At 39.4% G+C, this 21,317-nt stretch overlaps 1 protein-coding gene across 1 annotated transcript in view; it reads left to right on the top strand.

The window, feature by feature from the left end:
- Positions 1–21,317, top strand: part of LOC120798917 (microtubule-associated protein 4-like) — an 89,286-nt gene that overhangs the window by 19,963 nt on the left and 48,006 nt on the right. The window contains exons 2-5 of the mRNA XM_040143708.1: positions 341–415; positions 2,203–2,280; positions 3,532–3,771; positions 12,988–14,193. Of these exons, the coding sequence (XP_039999642.1) occupies positions 341–415; positions 2,203–2,280; positions 3,532–3,771; positions 12,988–14,193 (1,599 nt within the window). The remainder of the gene's footprint in view (positions 1–340; positions 416–2,202; positions 2,281–3,531; positions 3,772–12,987; positions 14,194–21,317) is intronic.

The following is a 21,317-nucleotide window of genomic DNA, read 5'->3' as shown; positions in this document are numbered from 1 at the left end:
TTTTTTTTTCTTTTGTCAGATGCGTTATACCTGAAAATGTATTACGCAGGTAATCCGGGCAATGAAAAGCTTGGTGCACAACGTGTATCATTAAAGGAGGGATCTTGTGTTTGTAGAGAGGGCAACATGGTGTATGGTACATTTGATCCGAAGATTAAAAAATAACGACAGGAATCAGTTAATTTTCCTTGTAGGAGCATTAATAAATTCTTGAAAAATGGATCTGATGCCTGTTGGCAAAGTGAAACAGTTATGGCGGAATGAAAATGAAATCTGGTCTCATGATGTTTCTCTTTATTTGATTGGTGATGATGGTGGTAATGCCCTTTATCTTCTTTAGGTCCTGGGATGGCGTCATCAGTGATGTCATCAGGCCCAGCTGGACAGCCTACCTTCAGCTCTGACAGCCTGCCTGGTAAGGGTGGAGGTTATTTTTCGCATGGTTTCCCCACTTTAGTATAGAAGGTGTTTGCACAGAAGATTGAATAATTGAAAATAAAAGTGCCCCCTGTAGGTCAGTCTTCAAAATAACGCTTTCTAGTTCCCACACTTAGGCACAGCTTTCCATGTGCACATGTAAATGCACAAGTAAAAGCTTAAAATGTTCTTCAGGACCTGGCAAATCAAACCCGTCTGACACTGGTAAGGTGGTCTCCCTTTACATTTGGATACACAAAACTATATAGCCCACAATGTAAAGACAGACTATAAATACTAAAACAAACAATGTTTTTTCACCTAATTCTCAAAAGAGATATATACACATATTGAACACTAAATGTTGTAAAATCAAAATCAGTTGTTGTTTCGTCTTTTATTACATAAATATATACAACAAAATGATATATACAAAAGAGGGTCTATAGGTAAACCAGCTGACTGGACAGGGTGACAGCGAGTCAGCATGAGCAATAGCCGGGCCCTGAAACTGCAGCAGCCGAATGGAATTAAAAATGTCAAAAACAGTGTCATATTTAGGCAGTTTTGATATTTCTACTAACTTTACATAACTGCATGCACACATTTAAAATGCAACAGTAAACAGGAGGCTAGTCTATTAAAATCCTGTTGAATATTTCCAAGTCATTCTGATCATTCACCACTTTCTTTTACTCCTCCCACTAATTTTCACTCTCTCTCTCTGGCTGTCTGCCCCTGCTATCCGCTTTGATTTTCCCTTCTTTCTCCCTCTTTTTTCACTCACCTCTTTTTTTCCCCCTCTCTCTTTGTTTCTGCCTGTCTCTGAACACGGTCTGCTTCCGGAGCAACATCATTCTGCTGCTATTTTTCTGGGTTTATGAACAAGAGCAAACTAAACACACGGAGAAAATGCAAAGCAGTGACAGAATAATGCTTAAAATGTAAATAAACCATTTTAACTGATCACTACCCAGCCGCTGGAGGCGTTTAAATTGGCATGAAAAAAAATTTAAATTTATTGTCTTTAAAGCAGGATTATCATTAAATTCAATTCAATTCAGTTTTATTTATACAGCGCCAAATCATAACAGAGGTTATCTCAGGGCACTTTTCATATAGAGCAGGTCTAGACCAGGACTCTTTATAGTTATATTTACAGAGACCCAACATTCCCCACATGAGCAAGCACTTGGCCACAGTGGGAAAGAAAAACTCCCTCTTAACAGGTAAAAACCTTGAACAAAACAGAACTGATTCATTAAATCACATGCAAATGCCACCAAGCTGCTGAAAAAATAACCCCGTAAAACACCACACACATCAGATCTGGTCTGATGGTCTGATAAGAGTCGGTTTGCTATTGCTTAAGTATGAGATGTCGGATCACAGCGGCTCATCAATCCTGTGTGTCACTGCCACACCATCTGCCTCTGGCTGCAGGTTTGAGGTGCTGTGTGTTCAGGTCGTGCCGCTCTGCACCATCCACACAACATTGCTGGAGGAGCCTCTTTCTATTTGTTGAGCTGCTGTTGCCGTGCGTCGCTGTGATTGGCACAGCCGTGTCAGAGCGACGGAGACCAGTGATGTGACTGGCTGAGAGTGAATTTATAAACACCACACCCTCCTGTTTGTATTCCACCTCAGCCAGCCCTTTTGCACTTTGCGCCGCTGCACCTACACCAAAATAGCAGGTGCACTCGGAGAAACCCACACAGTCCAAGCTTCCCAAGACCCACCACGCTCTGCTTGTCGTTGCGCTCGCTTAAAATAGGGCCCTCTAATGTCCTGTGATGGCTGGAATCACAGATCAGTGGAGCCTGAACAAGACAAAGGACAGCAGCAAGCCTGACTTATTTCAAGGTCCGATTTATCACCTCCTATCTCATATTTACCTCTGACTGCAAACTTTGAAAGGGGTTCTATCGTCCCTCCTCTTTCTTTATATCTGAAAATATGTGAAAAACCATTAAGTAATTTGGCTGAAAATTAAAAAATTGGGATGTTCTGGCTGTGGCTATATTAAATGTTTTTTGTTGTTTTTGTATATGTTTTGTTGCCATGGTTATGTGCTCATTAAAAAAAAACAGTTCATTATCTAGTGATAGGTCACGCTGCTAGATAGCATTGCAATTATTATTTATTATTTACATATATCGTATGATAAACAACCGGCGAGGTAAACAATAAAAACTTAACCTTGATGAAGGCATCTACTCTGTAGTTGTTCAAGACTGTTGGATATTTACACTCCACTTCTTTGATATATACAAATACTGCATACAGTATGTATATGGATCATTGAATTAGCTACTTTATATTTCCTTATCAGTCCTTTATTAATCTCTTATTTGTATCTAAATCATTTTATACCACATACACCTTTTTTTTTCTGTCTGCTTTTAGTTTTAGTTCTTTCGGTATCAGTATACCGTATATCAAGACATGGTATATGTAAACATATAAATACAAAACCAGTAAACCAGTGCAGCAAACTGTGGTGAAACTTCTATCGATTGACAAAACTTTTTGCACGTGTTAAACAAATACTTAAACATCTAATTTAAGAAAAAGAAAAACAATTTGCTTTGAGTCATTAATCTGGACATCAGGATTTGGTATAACGATAACACAAAATGATATGTGATAATGTTAAACTAGACCCAGCTCTGTTTGTTATCTTCATTCTTTTAAACAATTGCAGTGACATTTCACACACAAAAAAAAAATTATTATTCCTCATTTCAATTTTAACATATAGACATATGTTAATGTTATATAGACAATTTCCAGTGTGTATCGACAGTTTCCGAGCAATGAGATGCGTATAACGGAGAGGGGCGACTGGTTTGCAGGGAGCTGCTAAACTGCAAAGTGCTTCAAAATAACATAAATCCATAATTAAGCCACCATTTTGTCATTGTAACATTGTGGCAGTGTGTTTTCTGTCCCCCTGCTGTGCACATCCTGGATTGTGTTAAATAGGAAATTGTCTATTGCAAAGAAAATGTATAACTACAGACACGGTAAATACTGTATAGCAATAGTGTGTAGAATTTCCATAGAGGCAGTTGTCTGTTGATGATGTAACTCTGTGTTTTGTCTCTTCATCAGGCTTCGCTCAGGCCGGGATGGGAGGGACCATGGGGGCCAGCCTGCCATCGTCCCAGACTAGTATGAGCTCCACTTTTGGCCAGTCTGGGATCGGTTCAGGTATGGACACCCAGAAGAGTTCAGGCCTGTTTGGTGTGGAAAACATAACCCCCAGTAATACCAGTGGAAGCAGTCCGTTTAAGACCAGTGATCCATTTTCTTCTGGTGGTCCAGGAATCTACTCTGGGGATTATTCTACAGGTATCGAAAAGAGGGTTGGTTGCATGTGTTAGGCTGCGTTCAACAGACCTTTGCTCTGCGTGTAAAATGCAGCACTCCTCATTCATTTGAAAGGGGGGAAGTGGGCTGATGCAGAGTAGGGGAGCATTGTTCTGCGAAAAAGCTGAGCCCGGTTCAGCTTCTGCTGCAATGCAACAAGACATCATCCGGCCAGTCACATACATGCAAGTGCGCATGCAAGCCTCTTCCTCCAACTGGACTTCCTGGATCGTTTTTCACTGTGTCACCAGTACATGAAACAATGCCCCCCCCACCAACGAAGCCCCTTGTGTTGTTTTAACGCAGGGCAAATGTCTTTCTGAATGTGGCCTTAATACATTATGCTGACTAGCAGGGGAGGGTGGAGTCAATTAGGAGAGAGGAGAAAGTTGCTTTTAGGATTCAGACTAAATCTCTCTTTTCCAGACTAAATCTCAGCTAAATAGTTTACCTGACACTTGGGATCCAGACTCTTTAAAATACCGAAAGGGTGTTTTCACGTACTGTATGTTTTAGGGAGGGTTGCTTGGATTTGTCACATAGTTACGGTGGAGGGTGGAGCTAGAGCCCTGGCACAAGTCGTCTAAGTCTGGTCATATCTTACATATTTTATATTTAAATTGATAAAACATAAAATGTTATGTTAACATTGTTTTTAGCCAACTGTAGAATTTTGGCCTGGGTGTCTGTTGCAGGGCAGCAGGGGCAGTAGTAGATTGACAGCCTATCACACAGGACAAGCTTTCACCAGAAGAGGGCAGCCTTTTCCAGTTGTTTTCACTTGAGGTGGAACAGTTGAAGCTCTGCTTTCACGTTGCTGGATGCCTCATGACGCTACACTGTGCACTGTGGTTTTTCTCTCTATCTACTGAAATACTGGATCAACAGACAAATGGGACTTTTTAGAATAATAAACATGGAGGACAACCCACAGTTTTTATGTCTTCAGTAGTTACTGCAATCTGAAAAGAGAAAACAGCAGCCTATTGGCAAGTTGGTGCTCCACATGAAATTTCTAGCAGCCTTTTATCATGAATTGTTAATGTTTATAATGGCAATATCTGCTTGAGTAAGTAATAGCAGAACATCAGCAGAGTTTGCTGGTTTCTGAGCAGCAAACATATAAGACCCACAGCCTCCTGTTGGTCTTATGTGTTTGCTACTTTAACAACAAAGACAGAAGCACGACATGTCTTTCGCAGTCTTCCTGTGTAATTGTTCCCAAAAGCATTTAAGATTTAAGATTCTGTGATGGAGACATGCATCCAGTGCTGCAAGCACTTATTTCATCATCTGAATATAATCAGAATTTGACTCCTTGCGTTAAGGTTCACAGTGGAAAAGAGGGGCAATAAATAATGATTTTAACAACAGGACACTTTTTAAGTGACTCTTAGTGTCTAACTTTCCACTGTAGGTAGGACTTATTAAAGATTTAGCTAGGATTTTATTTCTAGCTCTTCCCCCTTCTACTCTGTTGGTGTACTAAAGGTAGCTCTGCTAGCCTAAAGGCAGGTAGCAGTACAGGCTGGTTGTTAGCATATTTAGAAAAACGGATAGCTCCAGTCCTTGATTATGATGGGCTGAGCTGCGTTCAAAGCCGTCGTTAAAATACTCTATAAACACACACCTGTGACTGCATTAAATCAGTATTACTACACCAAACAAATTGGTTCATAATGCTGTTGTAATGGCTGCCTCACATTCCGCTCAGTTTCTTAGAAGGATATATGTAGTTATATTTGTGTAACCATAAAAATAACTTCCTATTACCTATTCAATTTTCAGGGAAGCCACGGTAGTGATATAAGCCCATGGTGCTACTTTAAACTTCTGAGTTAAGCCGTCAAAACAAATACCTGCAGATACGTAAATGTGCCAATCCTGTTACATAATTTGGATGACAACAACGGATAGTAAAATGCAAGCTTTACCTATGATTGCCGAAAAAGCTCTTAGCTCCAGTGATGACATAATGGTTTCTACCCCCCCCCCTGCAGCAGGTGCATCCTGGATTGTTGGGGATGGGAAAATGGGGAAACCCATCCGTAGATACAAAAGGTAGTATGAGGTGCAATAACTTGATAAAATAAGATATGAATAATGTAAACAAATTGAAAATCAGGAAATTTCGAAGTAAATCCCTGTTGAACATTGATGTATTTGTATCCTGCTGGTTTTCACGTGGGCCTGTCAAATTATTGTTACAGTTTCACCTGATTTCACTGTTATTCAAATTGCAAAATTATAAAATAGCCTGCCCTATGGACATTACATCCTAAACTTGTTACAAGTTGCTGCAAGTTTATTTATATTTTTCACGTCCTTTTTCACAGCAGACATTTTATTTGTCCTAGCAGGGGAAGCACAGGTGTTACTGAATACTTACTCAGTTACTAAACATTAAGTTAGTTACTCAACTAAACGTTGTTCTATTGTTCTATTCAAGTGTCCCAGTAAGTCAAGCCAGTGTGACAGTGACTCAGCAAGCAGAATACCAGACTTCCATGAAAGAGGCCTTTTATAATCATTCCAAATGTAATGTACAGCCACTGATACTGAAGTGCTTATCATATGAGTGATCTCATGTAAATACATCTAAACCACTGATGGTTATATTAAGCATTAATCGATCTTAAGGTATGTTAAAAAAAAATTTTTTTAAATGTTTTTCTTTGGCAAAAGTTGATTTAATAGCTGCATATTTTATTTTAATGCCTTTCTCTCAACTGCTCTTATTTAAGCTTTTAGTAGTTGTGAATGAGAAGTTAGCTCTGTTGGCAGGCAGAAAAAAAAGAAGGTTAAAATTGGGGTCATGGCACGTCTTCCTGTCTCACATCACTGGGTTCTAATAAAGCAAAAAAGGCGTGTAACCTTTTATTAAAAAGTTACCTTTTTCACAGAGGGAGGCATCTCTACTCCAGTTGGATCTGTCTTTGCTCTGTTTGGCCGAATGATTTCCTCTGTTAGATGGGAACCCTGTGTCTTAAATTATTTATTAAGTCACAGGAACAATTCAAGTGTTTTCATTCTACAGCTGGAATACTGTATAGAAACACAAATACCATCAGTGACCTTCTTTATAAGTCTGGATAACTGTCCTTAAAGACTCATATTTTCCCCCTCTAAATCAGCATTTTTGTGGCCCTGGTGCATTTAAATTGATGTGTAAGACTTACAGAATATTGGAGCTACAGGAGCGACAATACTTCCGCAGGACACTGATGATACATTTACTAACCAGCCTCTCCTCTGTCTGTGTTACCTCTTCTACTGTGTTTGAGACTTAAAGCCCTCCATACATCTGCTCTTCTGTGTGTGCGGGTTCCGGTGGGATTCAGTGACCAAATTTCAGATTGCCTCTCACACACTACACTTTTTCATAGGCGATGTGTTTGAAGCAGCCAGCGCTCCAACATTGATGTTTCTCTGGGCAGTTTTCCAGACCCCAGCTTAAGAAGAACTCCCATTAAATACCTTATCACATTAAATATAGATGATAATGCGCTGGCCTTGTCTCTTGTTTGAGCTGTTTATAGCTGGGGAAGCATCGGAGGCTGCAGAGAGAAAATAGCAACTTTAGTCACTTTAGAAATACAGAGAAAGGTGCCAGATTTAGAAGGGAGTGCACCTTTTTCTAGAGTCCCATTAATATTCAGTTATGTAAGACAGACTGAAAGGCAAGCTGGAGATGGGATGATGAAACCTGAGATAGATGAAAATTAATTTGGACAGGAAGAGGACATGATGAGCAGCCTGAGATGGGTGATTAGGTCATTTTTTATTTAATATTATTTTACAGCCCCTCCCTTTACCTGTATATTTGAATCTGTCTGTTCATCTTTTTGTCTGTCGTTCTCTTTGAGCTATCGAAATGCTTGTCAACAATAATTGATGAGCATGGCTTTAGCGGAAAAAAAGCTGGGATGGTTTCATCCCCAAACAAGAGAAGATAGTTAGAACAGTCAAATGAAGGGATCATTTCAGTGCAAGCTGAACATTTATTGTTTGTTAAAGCTTGCATGTGCACAGTTTGTCTTGTTATGTGATTCTGTAATGCATTTCGTGTGTTCAGTGTGTCATTTTTGGTCATTTTAGTGTTTCTGAATGAAAGACAATGATCCATGTTATCACCGTGATTTTTCAGACCTGCATGGCTTTCTCTTATAATCATGCATGCTAGACCTCATTTGAAATGCGCTTGATATGTTTACCTTGTTAAGTTGCTTGAAAGCTCTTTTGCTCTCAGTTTTTTTGATTTGCTCTGTTGTGTGTGCCTGCTCTCCAATCAACACCAGCTATGCCCACTGGATGATGATGATGATGTTGATGATGATGATGATCACACCATATATTCGTTGTCTCCCTGGCTTAAACACAGTCAATCTCAGACTCCTTCCAGAATTTTCAGAAAATTTTGAAAATTTACACAATATGTTATTACCGGACAATGGATCTTTTAACTTTTATTTGCTCCCATTTTACTCTGTACATTGGGATTCACATAGGATGTACTCATAATGAACAAAAGAAAGGATCTTAAAATAGTGTTAGGCTTCTTCTAAAGATTTAAAATGTAGATATATGATAGACCTCCATTCATAGTCAGCTGTGGTTCTACAAAGTTACCATTACCATTTGGGAAATCCAAATAAAACCTTTTATATAAAAAGGAAATTAACAGTTAATTCAAACCAGTTTCACACTGGCAGAGATAGCCATGTTGCACTTGTGGCACAGTCAACCAGATAAATCAGAGCAAATTCCTATCACCCGAGGCCCTGTGAAGCAGCACCTGTAAGTATATGTCTTCATGTAAACTGGTTAAGCACATATAGTTCAATGTAGTTTTTACTGAACCATAGACACTGACATTCTGTAACAGGCAAGTAAAACTGGTTAAATGTATTCATAAAAGCAGGTACCATCACATACATCACATTTTATGAAAATGTTCATATGGTTGTGCCAAAAGGAACCAAAAAGCAAATGGACTATGGTTACTATAGCTGGAAACTCTCAGGGAAGCAAACTTTAACTTTAAGTAGCAGTACTGCTATTATAAGATCTACTATCATAGTACCTGCTTATGGTTGCTGCCCCCACCCAGTCTCATCATGTCTCATGCGCTACTATGAAAGCTGTCATCTAGATTCTAACCCCAGAAAGAAATGGAAATGCCTGTCTTTCTCCAAGTTCCACAATGACACTCGTAGAGATTGTCTCCCTCCATTTTGATTTTGCAACCTATTTAACAATGCATGTACACAACTACCTTGAGAATAAGAGTCAAGGCTCTAGGTCATCTTTTAATAGGCATGCATTATGTAAGTGTTAAAGGTGCTATATGTAAGTTTTCTCCGCCGCCAAATGTGGTTTCTTGCCAGGAAAGGGGCGTGGTGGGGATAATGGTGACTTGCCAAGAGTTTCAGCCATTGTTTAGTTTACAAGACAAGAGGTTAGAATGAGCCCTCTGGACATCGCTACTTCTTCATCCTCTCGAGGTTGGACTGATTGCAGACTGGACGCTACAGTGGTTCGCTATCGCAAAGTTGTATCACAAGATGGGACGGGCCAGGGCTAGCTAGTTAGCATGGTAATTTCAATAGAAGAAAAGAAGTGACAGAAATAGAGGCAAAACAAAAGTTAACATTTGCGTTGCTTTCCACCGCTGGAGACAGCTTTTGGTGAGGTTTGATGCTGAACTCGCAACGTTTCTTCTAGACTGGTAAGTAAACAGCTGTTAATGCTAACGTTGTTGCTATGTAGCGATAGCAAAAACTTACATGTAGCCCCTTTAAGCACAGAGCTTGCCTTTGCATTCTTTAACTCATGACTTAAATGAAAACATTTTCCTAGAGACCAGACTCAGACAAACTCATGTAAGACTTTTATATCTGCAAAATAAAAGTACCATGAGTGAGGGTTAAGCCTACTTTTGCCTAATTAATGGTCATCTATGAGATCAAGAAGTAGCTCCCCTTAAAAGAGTACCCCACCCATTTATCATTAAACTCCTATAACATTTTGGGATTGGCAATGCACAATAAACCAGTCACATGGTCTTTTTTTATTCCACACATTCCTTTCTTTCCACAATCTAGCACCTACATTACCCACAATGCAATTTGACCACTGACATCAGATGGAGATTTGGGTAGGTCATAATATTAGTGCCTAATGTAGCCTCTAGCTGCCTCGAGCCTCAAGGAAGGATCAGGAGCAGGCTACAGAAGTCTGGTAGACATACTTCTTTCCAACTCCACACACCCAGACTTTGCACAGCTCCCTCTGGCAGGGCTGGCAGGTCTGTGTGACAAAACTAGCACAACAGCCAATCAAAACCAGTCCAAAAACCAGCCAAATACCGGAACTCAAAATATGCCTCTGCCAAACCATATACACTGCTTTTAAAGTCCAGCTGTATTGCTATTATTGTCAAATGTATAGTGATATTTACAAAGTAACACCATAAATGTTGAGTGTACCAGCATTAAAAGCAGTATAAACAGTTCTTTCACCTAGGTCCTAAAATGACCTTGTGTAATAAGATACAGCATATTATCATAAATAAAATATAGCTCATTGATGTACTTGAGTGGTTCTAAGCCTTTTTCAAGTCTCAGAGATCTTGTCTGATGAGATTTAGTTATTCCATAACTGTCTGTAGTACATGTACACATACAATTTACATACTGTTGATTGGTAGATTGGTAGAACAGTGAAGAGTGTGAAACCTATGAAAACATTAGTCATTGTTATACATTCTCTCCTCGGGCTAACTTCTAGTCAATTAAATAATAGTGAAATTAAAATATTCCCCATTTTTCTGGGGACCCCCTTGGGATTGAGAGGCGGGCGCTTAGCGCTGTAGATCACTACAGTACGTTTTGTGTGTGTGTGTGTGTGTGTGTGTGTGTGTGTGTGTGTACGTGGGTGGCATGTTGGCGTGTGTGCTGATCTGGAGTCAGTTTGGTAGGATTTGGGCATAAATAAATTGTTTCATTTAAAATATGGATTTTTATTTATAGATATTATTCATGTAATTTGCAGGAAAAATAGGTCTACCAAATCAAGGGGACAAAAAATTCAAGTTTAGAACTATGAAAGGCTTTAAGCAACTTTTTTCACTTATGTACTCCCCAACACCTGTAAACATACTTTGATGTTTAAAATAGATGGAGTTCCCCTTTAAAAATGAGGAAATCTTGGACTTCCAACTACGTCATGTTTATATGTGCAAACAATTCAAGCGGCTAGATAAAGCCGCTCAGCACACCCTGGATCCTTACAAATCCTGACACATTCACTGGGAGTGGCCTAGTACCAACTACCCCAGTCCCAGCCATTGTAGTAACCCTATTTTATTCAACATACCTTAAAACTACATGCAAAGGCATAAAAATGGTATACACAAGTTTGTCTGACTCTGCGTAAGAAGGAAGAACAAATTCTGCATCTTACTGTATTCCTTCAAAAACTGTGTTGCAAACCAATAATCTACCTTAAATTATTGGTAATTCTACAAGCTCCCCTAAACTTGGATATAACAGTTTTTATTAGACCATTGATTGTACTTATTTACTGCCATGAAACAGCAAGTTATTTAAACAAGATTTAAACATGAAGTAACAAAACCACCTACACTCCTGGTCAAAATCATTGGCACCCCTGAATTTCAAGTCCATAATTGAGAATTTCATCAAAAATAAATGCAAATGAACCAATTTTTTTATAATCAGAATATTTTTATAAAATGTCCGAGGTTACTGAACAAAGGAAAAAAAACAAAAACAAAACTAGCATAATAGTCAGATAATACAAAAATAACATCTACACTGGACACAATGATTGGCACCCTTCACTAATATTTGGCTGCAGAACCTTTGGCAACAAAGATAGACTATAAACATTTCTTGTAGTCATCTAGAAGCTTCTTGCACCTGTCTGCTGGTAGTTACTGCCACTCTTCCGTTGCTATGAGTTCAAGCTCTTGCAGGAACCCTTTTTGCAGTGGCAGATTTCAGCTCTCTCCAAAGGTGTTCAATGGGAATTAGGTCAGGACTCATTGCTGGCCAGTTTAAAACAGTCCATCTTTTCCTTTGCAACCATTCTTTTGTGCTACTGGATGGGTGCTTTCGGTCATTGTCTTGCTGAAAGACCCAAGACTTTCAGCTCAAACCCCCTTTTTTTGGCACTGGGTAACACATTTCGCTCTAAAATGCCTTGGTAATCTTCTGATTTCATCATTCCTTTGATACATTCAATGCCTCTAGTGCCAGAGGCAGCAAAGCAGCTCCACAGCATGATTGAACCTCCACCATGTTTTACTGTAGGTAGGGTTATCTTTTCCTTTTGGGCATAATTTTCATTGCCTTTTTGGAAGACATTAGTCTTGCCTTTTTGTGCCTTTCTTTCAATAGGGGTGTCCTCCTTGGCCGTCGCACATGGAACCCTACTTGGTTTAGTGTGCGGCATATGGTACAGGCTAAAACCACCACTCCAGATTGCTCCAGGTCAGCCTGAAGCTCTTTAGATGTCTTGAGTGGTGTTTTTTCTACAATCTGCATCAACCTTCGCTGACTTCTCTCATTCAGTTTCTTCTTAGCACCACATCCTGGAAGCGTCTTAGCAGTTTTACGACTGTTGAAACTGGGATTTCAAGATCTTTGGCAATTGCCTTGTATTCTTTGGAATTGTTTTTTGATAATAGCATTTCTGGTGTTCTCAGACAGCTCTGTAATCTTCACCATTGTGAAAAAGAAACTGGAAACAATTAGCCCTTTTTAATGCAGAAAAAGCATCATTCATTGGTTAATTCGGGTCATGTGACCACTGAAGATTAAGCAAAGGTGAGTCTTAATTGTTTTTTATTTTGTTTGAGGAACTAATTTAAATTCATCAAAAGGGGCCAAAAATTGGGTCGGGGTTACATTTTGTGTTTGTATTATTTCACTATTATGCAAGTGTTTTTTTCTTTTGTTCAGTAACCTTTATTAAAATACTCTGGTTATACCAAATTGGTTCATTTGCATTTATTTCTGAAGATATTCTGACTTATGTACTTGAAATTCAGGGGTGCCAATAATTTTGACCAGAACTATATAGTAACCACAGTTTGGTGGCTTTTTGGCAGGTGATTCTCTGACACACTATGTGATCGGTTCCTCCTCTTATAAAACCCTCCCCCCTCGGCAGCTCCTGTCCTCTCTCCCAGTGGCTCAATAGATGACATCAGTCCCACATCCTCCACCTCCGAAGAGAGCCCTGAGAGAGCAGGGCTGGGGGGCGAGTCTGGCAAGGAACAGCAGAGACGGCGCAAGAAGAGGAGGAAGGGCCACGACGAGGTCTACGATTTGCTGGATAGCCAGGAGAATAACATCAGCCAATCAGACAAGCATGGGATGCAGGATAAGGGCGGATGGGAGGCAGAAGATAATGAAGATGAAGAGGAGAACTGGGAGTGGGAGATCAGAGAGAGTGGAGGAGGGGGTAGAGTAAAATGCAGAAAGACAAAGAGTCGGGCAAGGCTTCCAGAGGAGTGGGGAGCACCCCAGCAGCCTGTCTCTCCCACACTGGCTACAATCACTCCTACCTGGGCTACAGCTGCTGACTCTGGTCCATCTGACTTCAAAGTTCCAAACTCCAGCCCTTGTCCTGTTTTGCCCTCTGCCTCTGCACAACTACCCACAAGTTTCACCAACCATTCCCATGCTACCCTTGTAACAGATTCGTCTCCACGCTTTTATGAGCCCATGTGTGTAGAAGATTTCCCTATGTCTGCTAAAGACAGGCAAAAGGCAAATGAAGAGAAAGTTTCAACCAGCAAACCTGAAGCTAATATTAGCATAGCGGCTAGTGCAACAGCCATCAAGAGTAGTTCAGGGGATGTTAGTGGTAGTTTAGCATTAATGACAGGGGACAATCTGAGTCCAGTTTCCCAGACCTTCTCTTTCCTTGATTCAGTCCTCCAGACCCCTCAGGGCTCCATCCACGACTCACAGACCACCCCCCCTATCACCAACACCCCCTCCCTTACTTCTGCTCCCCTGACAAAGTCCATCCCAAAAGAAACCATCACCCCTGCTTCTGTTTCCAAGAGACCTCCAGACCTTTCTCCTACTTCCACTTTGGTCACCATCCCACCTGCAGGGAGATCAGCCCTCAGTGTCGACGCAAAACCTTTTGGCCCCTTGGCCAGCTCAGCCACGCCCCTTACTTCAGCTTCTTCCTGTAAGAGTGAAACCCCTCCTACTTCATCATCAGACACTCCCCCCACAAGTGTAGCCACACTCCTTAGCTCAGCTACACACCCTCCCTTCATCACCCCTGCAGCCCCTCACTCTCTCCCTGCACACTCAGAGCACCAGGAGTCCTCATCGCCACAACTCCCCCCACTGGAAGGTTGGTGAACTACAGGGAAGATTATGAATAACATGGGGCTAATTTGAACATAAGGGATTGTAGGCTAGGATAGCCGGAAGTAACTATTAATTGTCTTCCTGTATGCATGGCTCTTTGTTTGTGGATTGAGCAGCAGGCCCACTTGATGCTTAATCTATTCATCTGTGTATTTGTAATAACCAAGGCCCGAGAGATAAATGCAGAACAGCTTATGTTTTAATCACTTCTTAAGATATTCATATCTAAAACAGATGTAGACCAAAATCTACTCTTTGCTACCATTCAAAAAATATGGAATCTCTAAAAATTTGTAGATTGTAGAAACAGTTGTTTCCAAGCATGTGTCTCTTCCCAACTGCTGGCACGAGTACAGGATGCAAATGTACGGTGCTGATCAGGCCCTGTATAAAAAAAATCTGCAATGGTAAACTGTTAAGTTGCCTGATTTGATTTTCCTCTGCCTGCCTCAGAGTATCTGTTACCTTGGTCATAGCAATTTGATTACTTGACCTGCAGCTTCTGATAGCTCTACTGTCCGTGCTTGCCCCGTCTACTGTTTCATCTGATTGCCAGCTCCCTGTCTAACCTCGCAATATCTTTTCTCTGTCTGTACGAACACACACTTAACCTGGGTCCTTACATGGCAAAGCTAGTTGCTTATTAGCTTTAAGAACTGAATAATGGTTATGTACAACAATAGTTATCAACTGCACAGAGTCAAATTAGTGTTGTAGTAGAGAAGTTAAAAGTCAACATGGCTTTGACTAAGAAAATTAGAAAATATGTTAAGAATTGAGTTGCCAATAATATAAAACATGGTTTAGGATGGTAGGGCACAACTTACCATTATTAGATTTTCTTGATGCCTCTTGATTTTATTGTGTATATATTTTGTGTTTTGTTGTAATTGTTTATAATGTATTTGATCGAAGATCTTTTTTTTCTGTAGAAGTAAAAATCCTAATATTAAGAGATTGTAGAACATTTAAATGTAGGTTACAAATCTGATTTTTGCTGTCTGCTAAAGACTAAACTAGAATAAGATATGTTTAACTCCAAAATGCACCAGTCCGCTATCATGAATTCTTAAGTATACCGTATTTGGATCCGTTAGGCCAGAGTTATAGTTTGGCAAAAATTTCTTAACTCAAGGTTCCCTCACTAGATATCTTAGACATCTCTTGGCCTTCATCAGTTGATCATGGGACAAGCCCCATCAGTGAGTGACAACACCTGTGGGTGACCATTGTTCCATATTTAGGTTAGGTGATGACAACTGAACCATTTCCATGAAAACTGAACAAACACAGTCCACTAATGAAGGCCAAAGGATGTGGCTGAAGCTATAGAAGAAAAGGAAAAAAATGACTTTGAGTTAAGATGTTTTTTTGTCAAACTATTTTTTTATAAGGTCAAGAATAACCTTAGAGTTACAGTAAAATGAGATTAATTGATTTTTAACCACTTGTGACCTTGATTCTTCAATGCAAATAGCCAGTGAGGTTTATAGATGTAGAGAAATTGATGTTTTTGTTCTTGTTGAAATCCTAGTCCTAGTCATGTTTGTCTAGTATGGTATCCTAAATGGAATATGAAATTACCTCCAGATGTTGGGATTTCCCCCAGTTGTCATTGCAAAGGATTGGCACAATTATAGACTCTGTATCTATAATAATTATTATATAGTAAGGCATAATTTTTACAGATACAGCTGACCACCTCAATTACTGTAACAAACATGTAGTAGCCAACAGTACAATATCCAGTGCCTTGGCTAGCTGCCTTTTTGGTCTGCTTGACCTCTTGTTCACTGGGGAAAACCCTGAGAGAAGCTCAGTCTAATGCTTCTTCCTCTTGGTAATGCTGGGTTCAGTCCTGAGCACTATGCCTGCATCCCACAGTCTCCTGAATGAAGCTTTATTTTCCAGTGTGATTCGCTTTATGCCTCTCCTCAAACCTTTCTCACTACTAAAACCTGACCAATACTGGACACTGTTAGTAACATTTGTGTTAAATGTTCTATAACTGTTTTGCTCACTTAATTGAACTCTTTCGCTGTAGTTTCCAAATTCTAAAACCTTAAGTCTGACTTAGTAGCATTCACCAACAGACTGCTGTCTTTTACACTGGCCTTCTAGCTGTAATGATGACAAATGTCTAAAATGGAGTTTTGAAGCACATTCATGATTTACATTTATTTACAGAAGTTCAAACTCTGAGGCATTGTTAGGGTTTATGTTGGTGAACTGTATGTAATAAAGTGAAGCTGATTCTGAAGTGACTGAACATTATCCCCCTCCCTTCCCTTTTTTTTCTGTTTCATGATGCCACCAATGATGTAACACTGAACAACAGGTAAGACAAGTTTCCCTTTTTCCAATTTGCATATTTTACTCTCATATGGAACTTTGTAGTGGATGTTTGACATGTCTGACCCAACAGTGGTATTACTGTGATTGTGTGATGAATAGTTTAATTTATTTACGCATTCCTGGGTGGTTTTACTAAATGCTGGGAGTGAAGGATTTGATTGTACAGAATGTTGTAAAAAAAAAGACTAAATTCAGGCAGGAATTAAGCTTTTGTTTTTTTAAAGAAAAAATGAAGAGAGAATTTTGGCACTGTCTAATGGTAAATGGACTGAACTTATATAGCGCTCAAAGCGCTTTACACTACTGCCACATTCAGCCATTCACACACACATTCATGCAGCGCTCTTTTCTATACATACTGCGCTTCTACACACACACACACACTCACCCACCGATGATACATCGGGGGCAATTTGAGGTCCAGTAGCTTGCGACATTTTGACATGCGGACTGGAGGAGCAGGGGATCAAACCGACGACCTTCAGGTTTTGATTTAATCTCTAACGTATCTCAGGTGACATCTGTTTACATTAAAAAAAAAATCTAGTAAAAGGAAACTGAGGTCCTTGCATAACTTATAACTGAAGGTGCAACTACCTAAGATGATCAAGAGACCAGGATTTTTTTGTTGTTTTGGAACAATTCCATACCCTCATGTTGCCTTTTAACGCTTGAGACCATAGAATTATACTCTGAAAGGGCAATAGATGGTAGCATGTAAATGTGGAAAGATAATATTATATTTTAAATTAAAAGAAATAGAAGCATCATGAAATTTAGTATGACAGTACTGGAGGACAAACTCAATGTCCATTCCAAAGTTGGTGTTATGCTGAAAATGAATTAGTGACCCGGAACTCAAATATTGTCATCGAATATTCTAAAATGTGTGTCACCCCCTTTAGTTGTTTTTAAAGATGGGTTCCGCTAACCGGTTCCATCTTGGATCCAGTTCCAAGTTTGCAAAATACCCAGATTTGTTAGGCTCTGCACCTAATGAATCTATAATCAAATCTTTAATTCATGTTTGCTGTTTAGTTGAAAGAAGAAAAAAAAGACTTAGTTAGTTAAAAGAAAAAAATTGACTAATTCCGTCTACAAACACGTGATAACTCATAGACAGTATTGTTAACAAACATGGCGGACCAGCATAAAAGTTCAAAAGTCAGCGAACCACTTCAATTGGGCCATATTTAATAACTTTTCAAGGAAGACTCCTCGGCCCCAGACTGCCTCCGGTATTGCACTGTTCTGTGACCCATTGCAACGCAACAAAAAGCTCACCTTCAGGTAACATTATGTGCATTGTGCATGCAAAACATCAACAATTTGTTTAATTGATATTCGCTCAATGATAAAGAATTAATATTAATTGTACTGTGTTGTTTTTACTTCTTGCTTGCTTCTATCGCTTCTGCAAATGCAGCACGGCCACCCAGTGAGGAGCAAATGCCTTTTCCCTGGCAGCAGTCAGGACAGGGTTAATGCATATCCAAGAGCAGTGATAAAAATGTGAAAGGCCTACAGCCCTTCGCCACAGTAGAATATCCGTGGTTTAGGTTTGATAGTTGATTACCATAATGTCAGTGTCATGCTCGTCCGGTAATTGGTCCCTAAATCATCATTAAAATGACCAATTGTGCTACCAATTTGATTAGAAGAAAAATACATTCTTAAACATTAAGAAATAAAATTTGTTTTGTTACCTCGCTGAGTAAAATAAAAACTGTATATTTTTCTAAATGAACAGAATACTTGATTTCCAACCAAACAAACTACTTAAAAAGATTTTTTGGGAAATTTGGATTCTATAGCAGATTCAGAAGGAGAATTTGTCTTGCCTTTGCTCTTGTCATAATTACTATGGAACGAATGTATGAATTATCTCAGTTGTCTTCATTATCATAAGAAAAACATATTACAGTGCCGCCTGTTGTTGGAGTTGCACTAAATCTGTCTTAGTATATCCTGAGCACACCCGGAGTTGGTGTGCTAAATTTGATGTAATTTGTCAACTGGGTTAATATTGTCTCTATTTAAGTTTAAACACCAGACACCAGTTTGCCTAAGTGGATTTTACATACATCATATCTCGAAATTCTGAAGAACATTGTACAAATAGACATGGGAATGTCGCATACCACTGGATGTAGCTCTATGTAAGCAATGTGTTTATATTAAGCATTTGAATGTTTGGTTAGTGATGGTTTAGTGAGTTCCCTGTTATGGGGTCAACATTCCCAACAGTATCAGTCAGTCACAATTTTGGCGTTGCCATTTTATCACTATCGCCTCCCACTCAGTGAAACCTGCAAGTGAATGACATTATGAATGAACTGTATCATTGCCATTATGTTATTGAGCTGTTTTTAGCATGACGTACCCTCCAGGGTCTACCAGATGGCATTATTTGGAAGATAATTAAGTTATATTTCACACCACAGGAATTGGGGTGAGACTGTTGTCAGTATTTAATAAATGAGCACTGTGTTCCAATGGCAAAAGCACCTTTGACTGCCACAGTCAGGATTCTCTCTTAAATCCTGTATCTAAAAAAGCAAAAATGTCATCAAATATTAAGAGTTTGAAGAAACTTTGTGGTCCGTCATCTCATTGCTTTAAGTCTGTGTGTCTGTGTTTGTTGAAAGGCTGTCTCTGCTGCTGAGGACAGCACCAGCCAGACTGGCCACTCTGCTTATTCAGTCAGCACTAAGTTGTCTCAGGTTGAATATGTTGCTCCATAGCTGGTTCTCTCTCAGTGCTGGACTAAACTGAGATCTGGTGCTGCTGCAGCATAGTCTTACAAAAATCAGGGAATTTGAAAAATGGAAGATAATAAGATGTCAGTGCGAACAGAACAGTGTGCTGTTTCTTTAGACAGAGCTATTGGCCTGGCAGAAATTGAGCTTTTAATATCTATCGGTCTATAAAGTGGTAAATACTAACTTTGTGGTTCTTTCTAATACTGATAACCCTTTAAACGTTGATGCTCTTTGCTACAGCAAATCTGCCCTGTACTGCTCAAAAATCTCAACAGTGTGTGATTGAAAATAGTTGATTAAGGTAGAGTGTGTATATGTGGCACTCCTTTCTTTGTCTGCTCAACCATGGCACCTATCACTTTTAATGACAGCTACCTTGTGCTATGGTTCATCCCAAATACACCACAAACATCGTTCCACTTTGCTATGAAAGTTTGAATCTGTAGCAGAGCTGTAGCACTGCTTTTTGAGACATTTTAACATTGAAACAAATTGATATGTGATGACACAAGCCGCTGTCTTGCTTACTAAATTACCTTCATCGAGTATCTGTCTCATACTGGTATTTGATGATGGACCTAAACTAAAATGGTGCATGATATACTGTAAGTGAGACCTTTGCCCTCTATTGCCCTCACACAGTACGGGTGTGAAAAGATTTTTGTTTCAGTCATTAGCAAAATCCAGCATGAAAAGGTTGAGTAATCAGAATCTATGACTGAAGATTCTACTGTAGAATTTGATTTCCACAAACTGTAACTCCAGTGAGTCTTTCTCCCTGAAAAGTACACCCAGTGGCCACTTTATTAGGTATACCTATACAATCTGATGCAATTAAATGCTTCATGTATGAGGGAGGCAGAACTCCAGAACTCCATTGAACTCCACTTGCATTGTACAATCCAATACAAAACCGTCACAAACTATGACGTCAAGGCTAAAACATATAATTGAATTAACACCTCTAAAAATAGTTGCTGTGCAAATATGCAGTTCTGTAGTTAGGATTTTAGAAATGCATGGTTCCAACTTCCTCAAAAACACCCTTTACTCCCCTTAGCAATTTTGTACCAAATTATATCTAAAATTTGTAATGTTATTTTGAGTTTTCATATTTTAGAAAGTAGAATTTTAACTTGAATGTTTATTTGTTGACCTAGATGTAATCAAATTTAAAAATGATCAGGTCTAAACCCCCATAATTTCCAGAAAAAAATGCAGGACATGGCCTAAGTGTTTTCAGTGTCTACAGGCTTGCTATACATTTGAATACACAGAGGCTTCAGAAGATTTGTAAACCACTACATTTCTTGCACACTTTAATGTGTTTTAGATTTAATTTTAAATGGATAAAATTACCACTTTGCCCACTAATCTACAATCAATAACCCATAATGACAAAGTGAAAATATGCTCTTAGAAATTTTTGTAAATTTATCAAAAATCAAAATTGAAATCTCTCATTTACAAAAGTATTTAGACCATTAATTCAGTACTCTGTAAAAGTCCCTTTGGCTCTCTGCAAACTTTGCGCACTTGGTTTTGAGCAGTTTATCCCATTCTTCCTGGCAGATACTCAAGTTCTGTCAGATTGGATAGAAAGCATCTGTGTACTGCCGTCTTCAGGTCTTTCTACAGATGTTCTGTGGGATTTTAATTCTGGGCATGGGCTGGGCCTCTTAAGGACAGTCAGAGACTTGTCCTGAAGCCACTTGTGCTGAGAGGTAAACCCTTGCCCCATTCGTAGGTCACCTGCACTCGGGAGCAGGTGGTCTTCAAGAACCTCTCAGTATTTGGTTGCATTCATTCTTCCCTAAAGTCTGACCAGTCTCCCTGTCCCTGCCTCTGAGAAGCCCCTCCATACCAGGATGCTGCCACCACCATGCTTCACCGTAGGATGGTGTTCTCCAGACATTGTGCTTGGAATTCTGCCCAAAGGCTTAAATTTTTGTCTCATCAGACCAGAGAATCTTCTTCCTCATGCTCTCAG

Source organism: Xiphias gladius, chromosome 14 (genome assembly GCF_016859285.1).
Source record: "Xiphias gladius isolate SHS-SW01 ecotype Sanya breed wild chromosome 14, ASM1685928v1, whole genome shotgun sequence".
Classification (NCBI taxonomy): domain Eukaryota; kingdom Metazoa; phylum Chordata; class Actinopteri; order Istiophoriformes; family Xiphiidae; genus Xiphias; species Xiphias gladius.
This window is presented reverse-complemented; position numbering and strand designations above follow the sequence as displayed.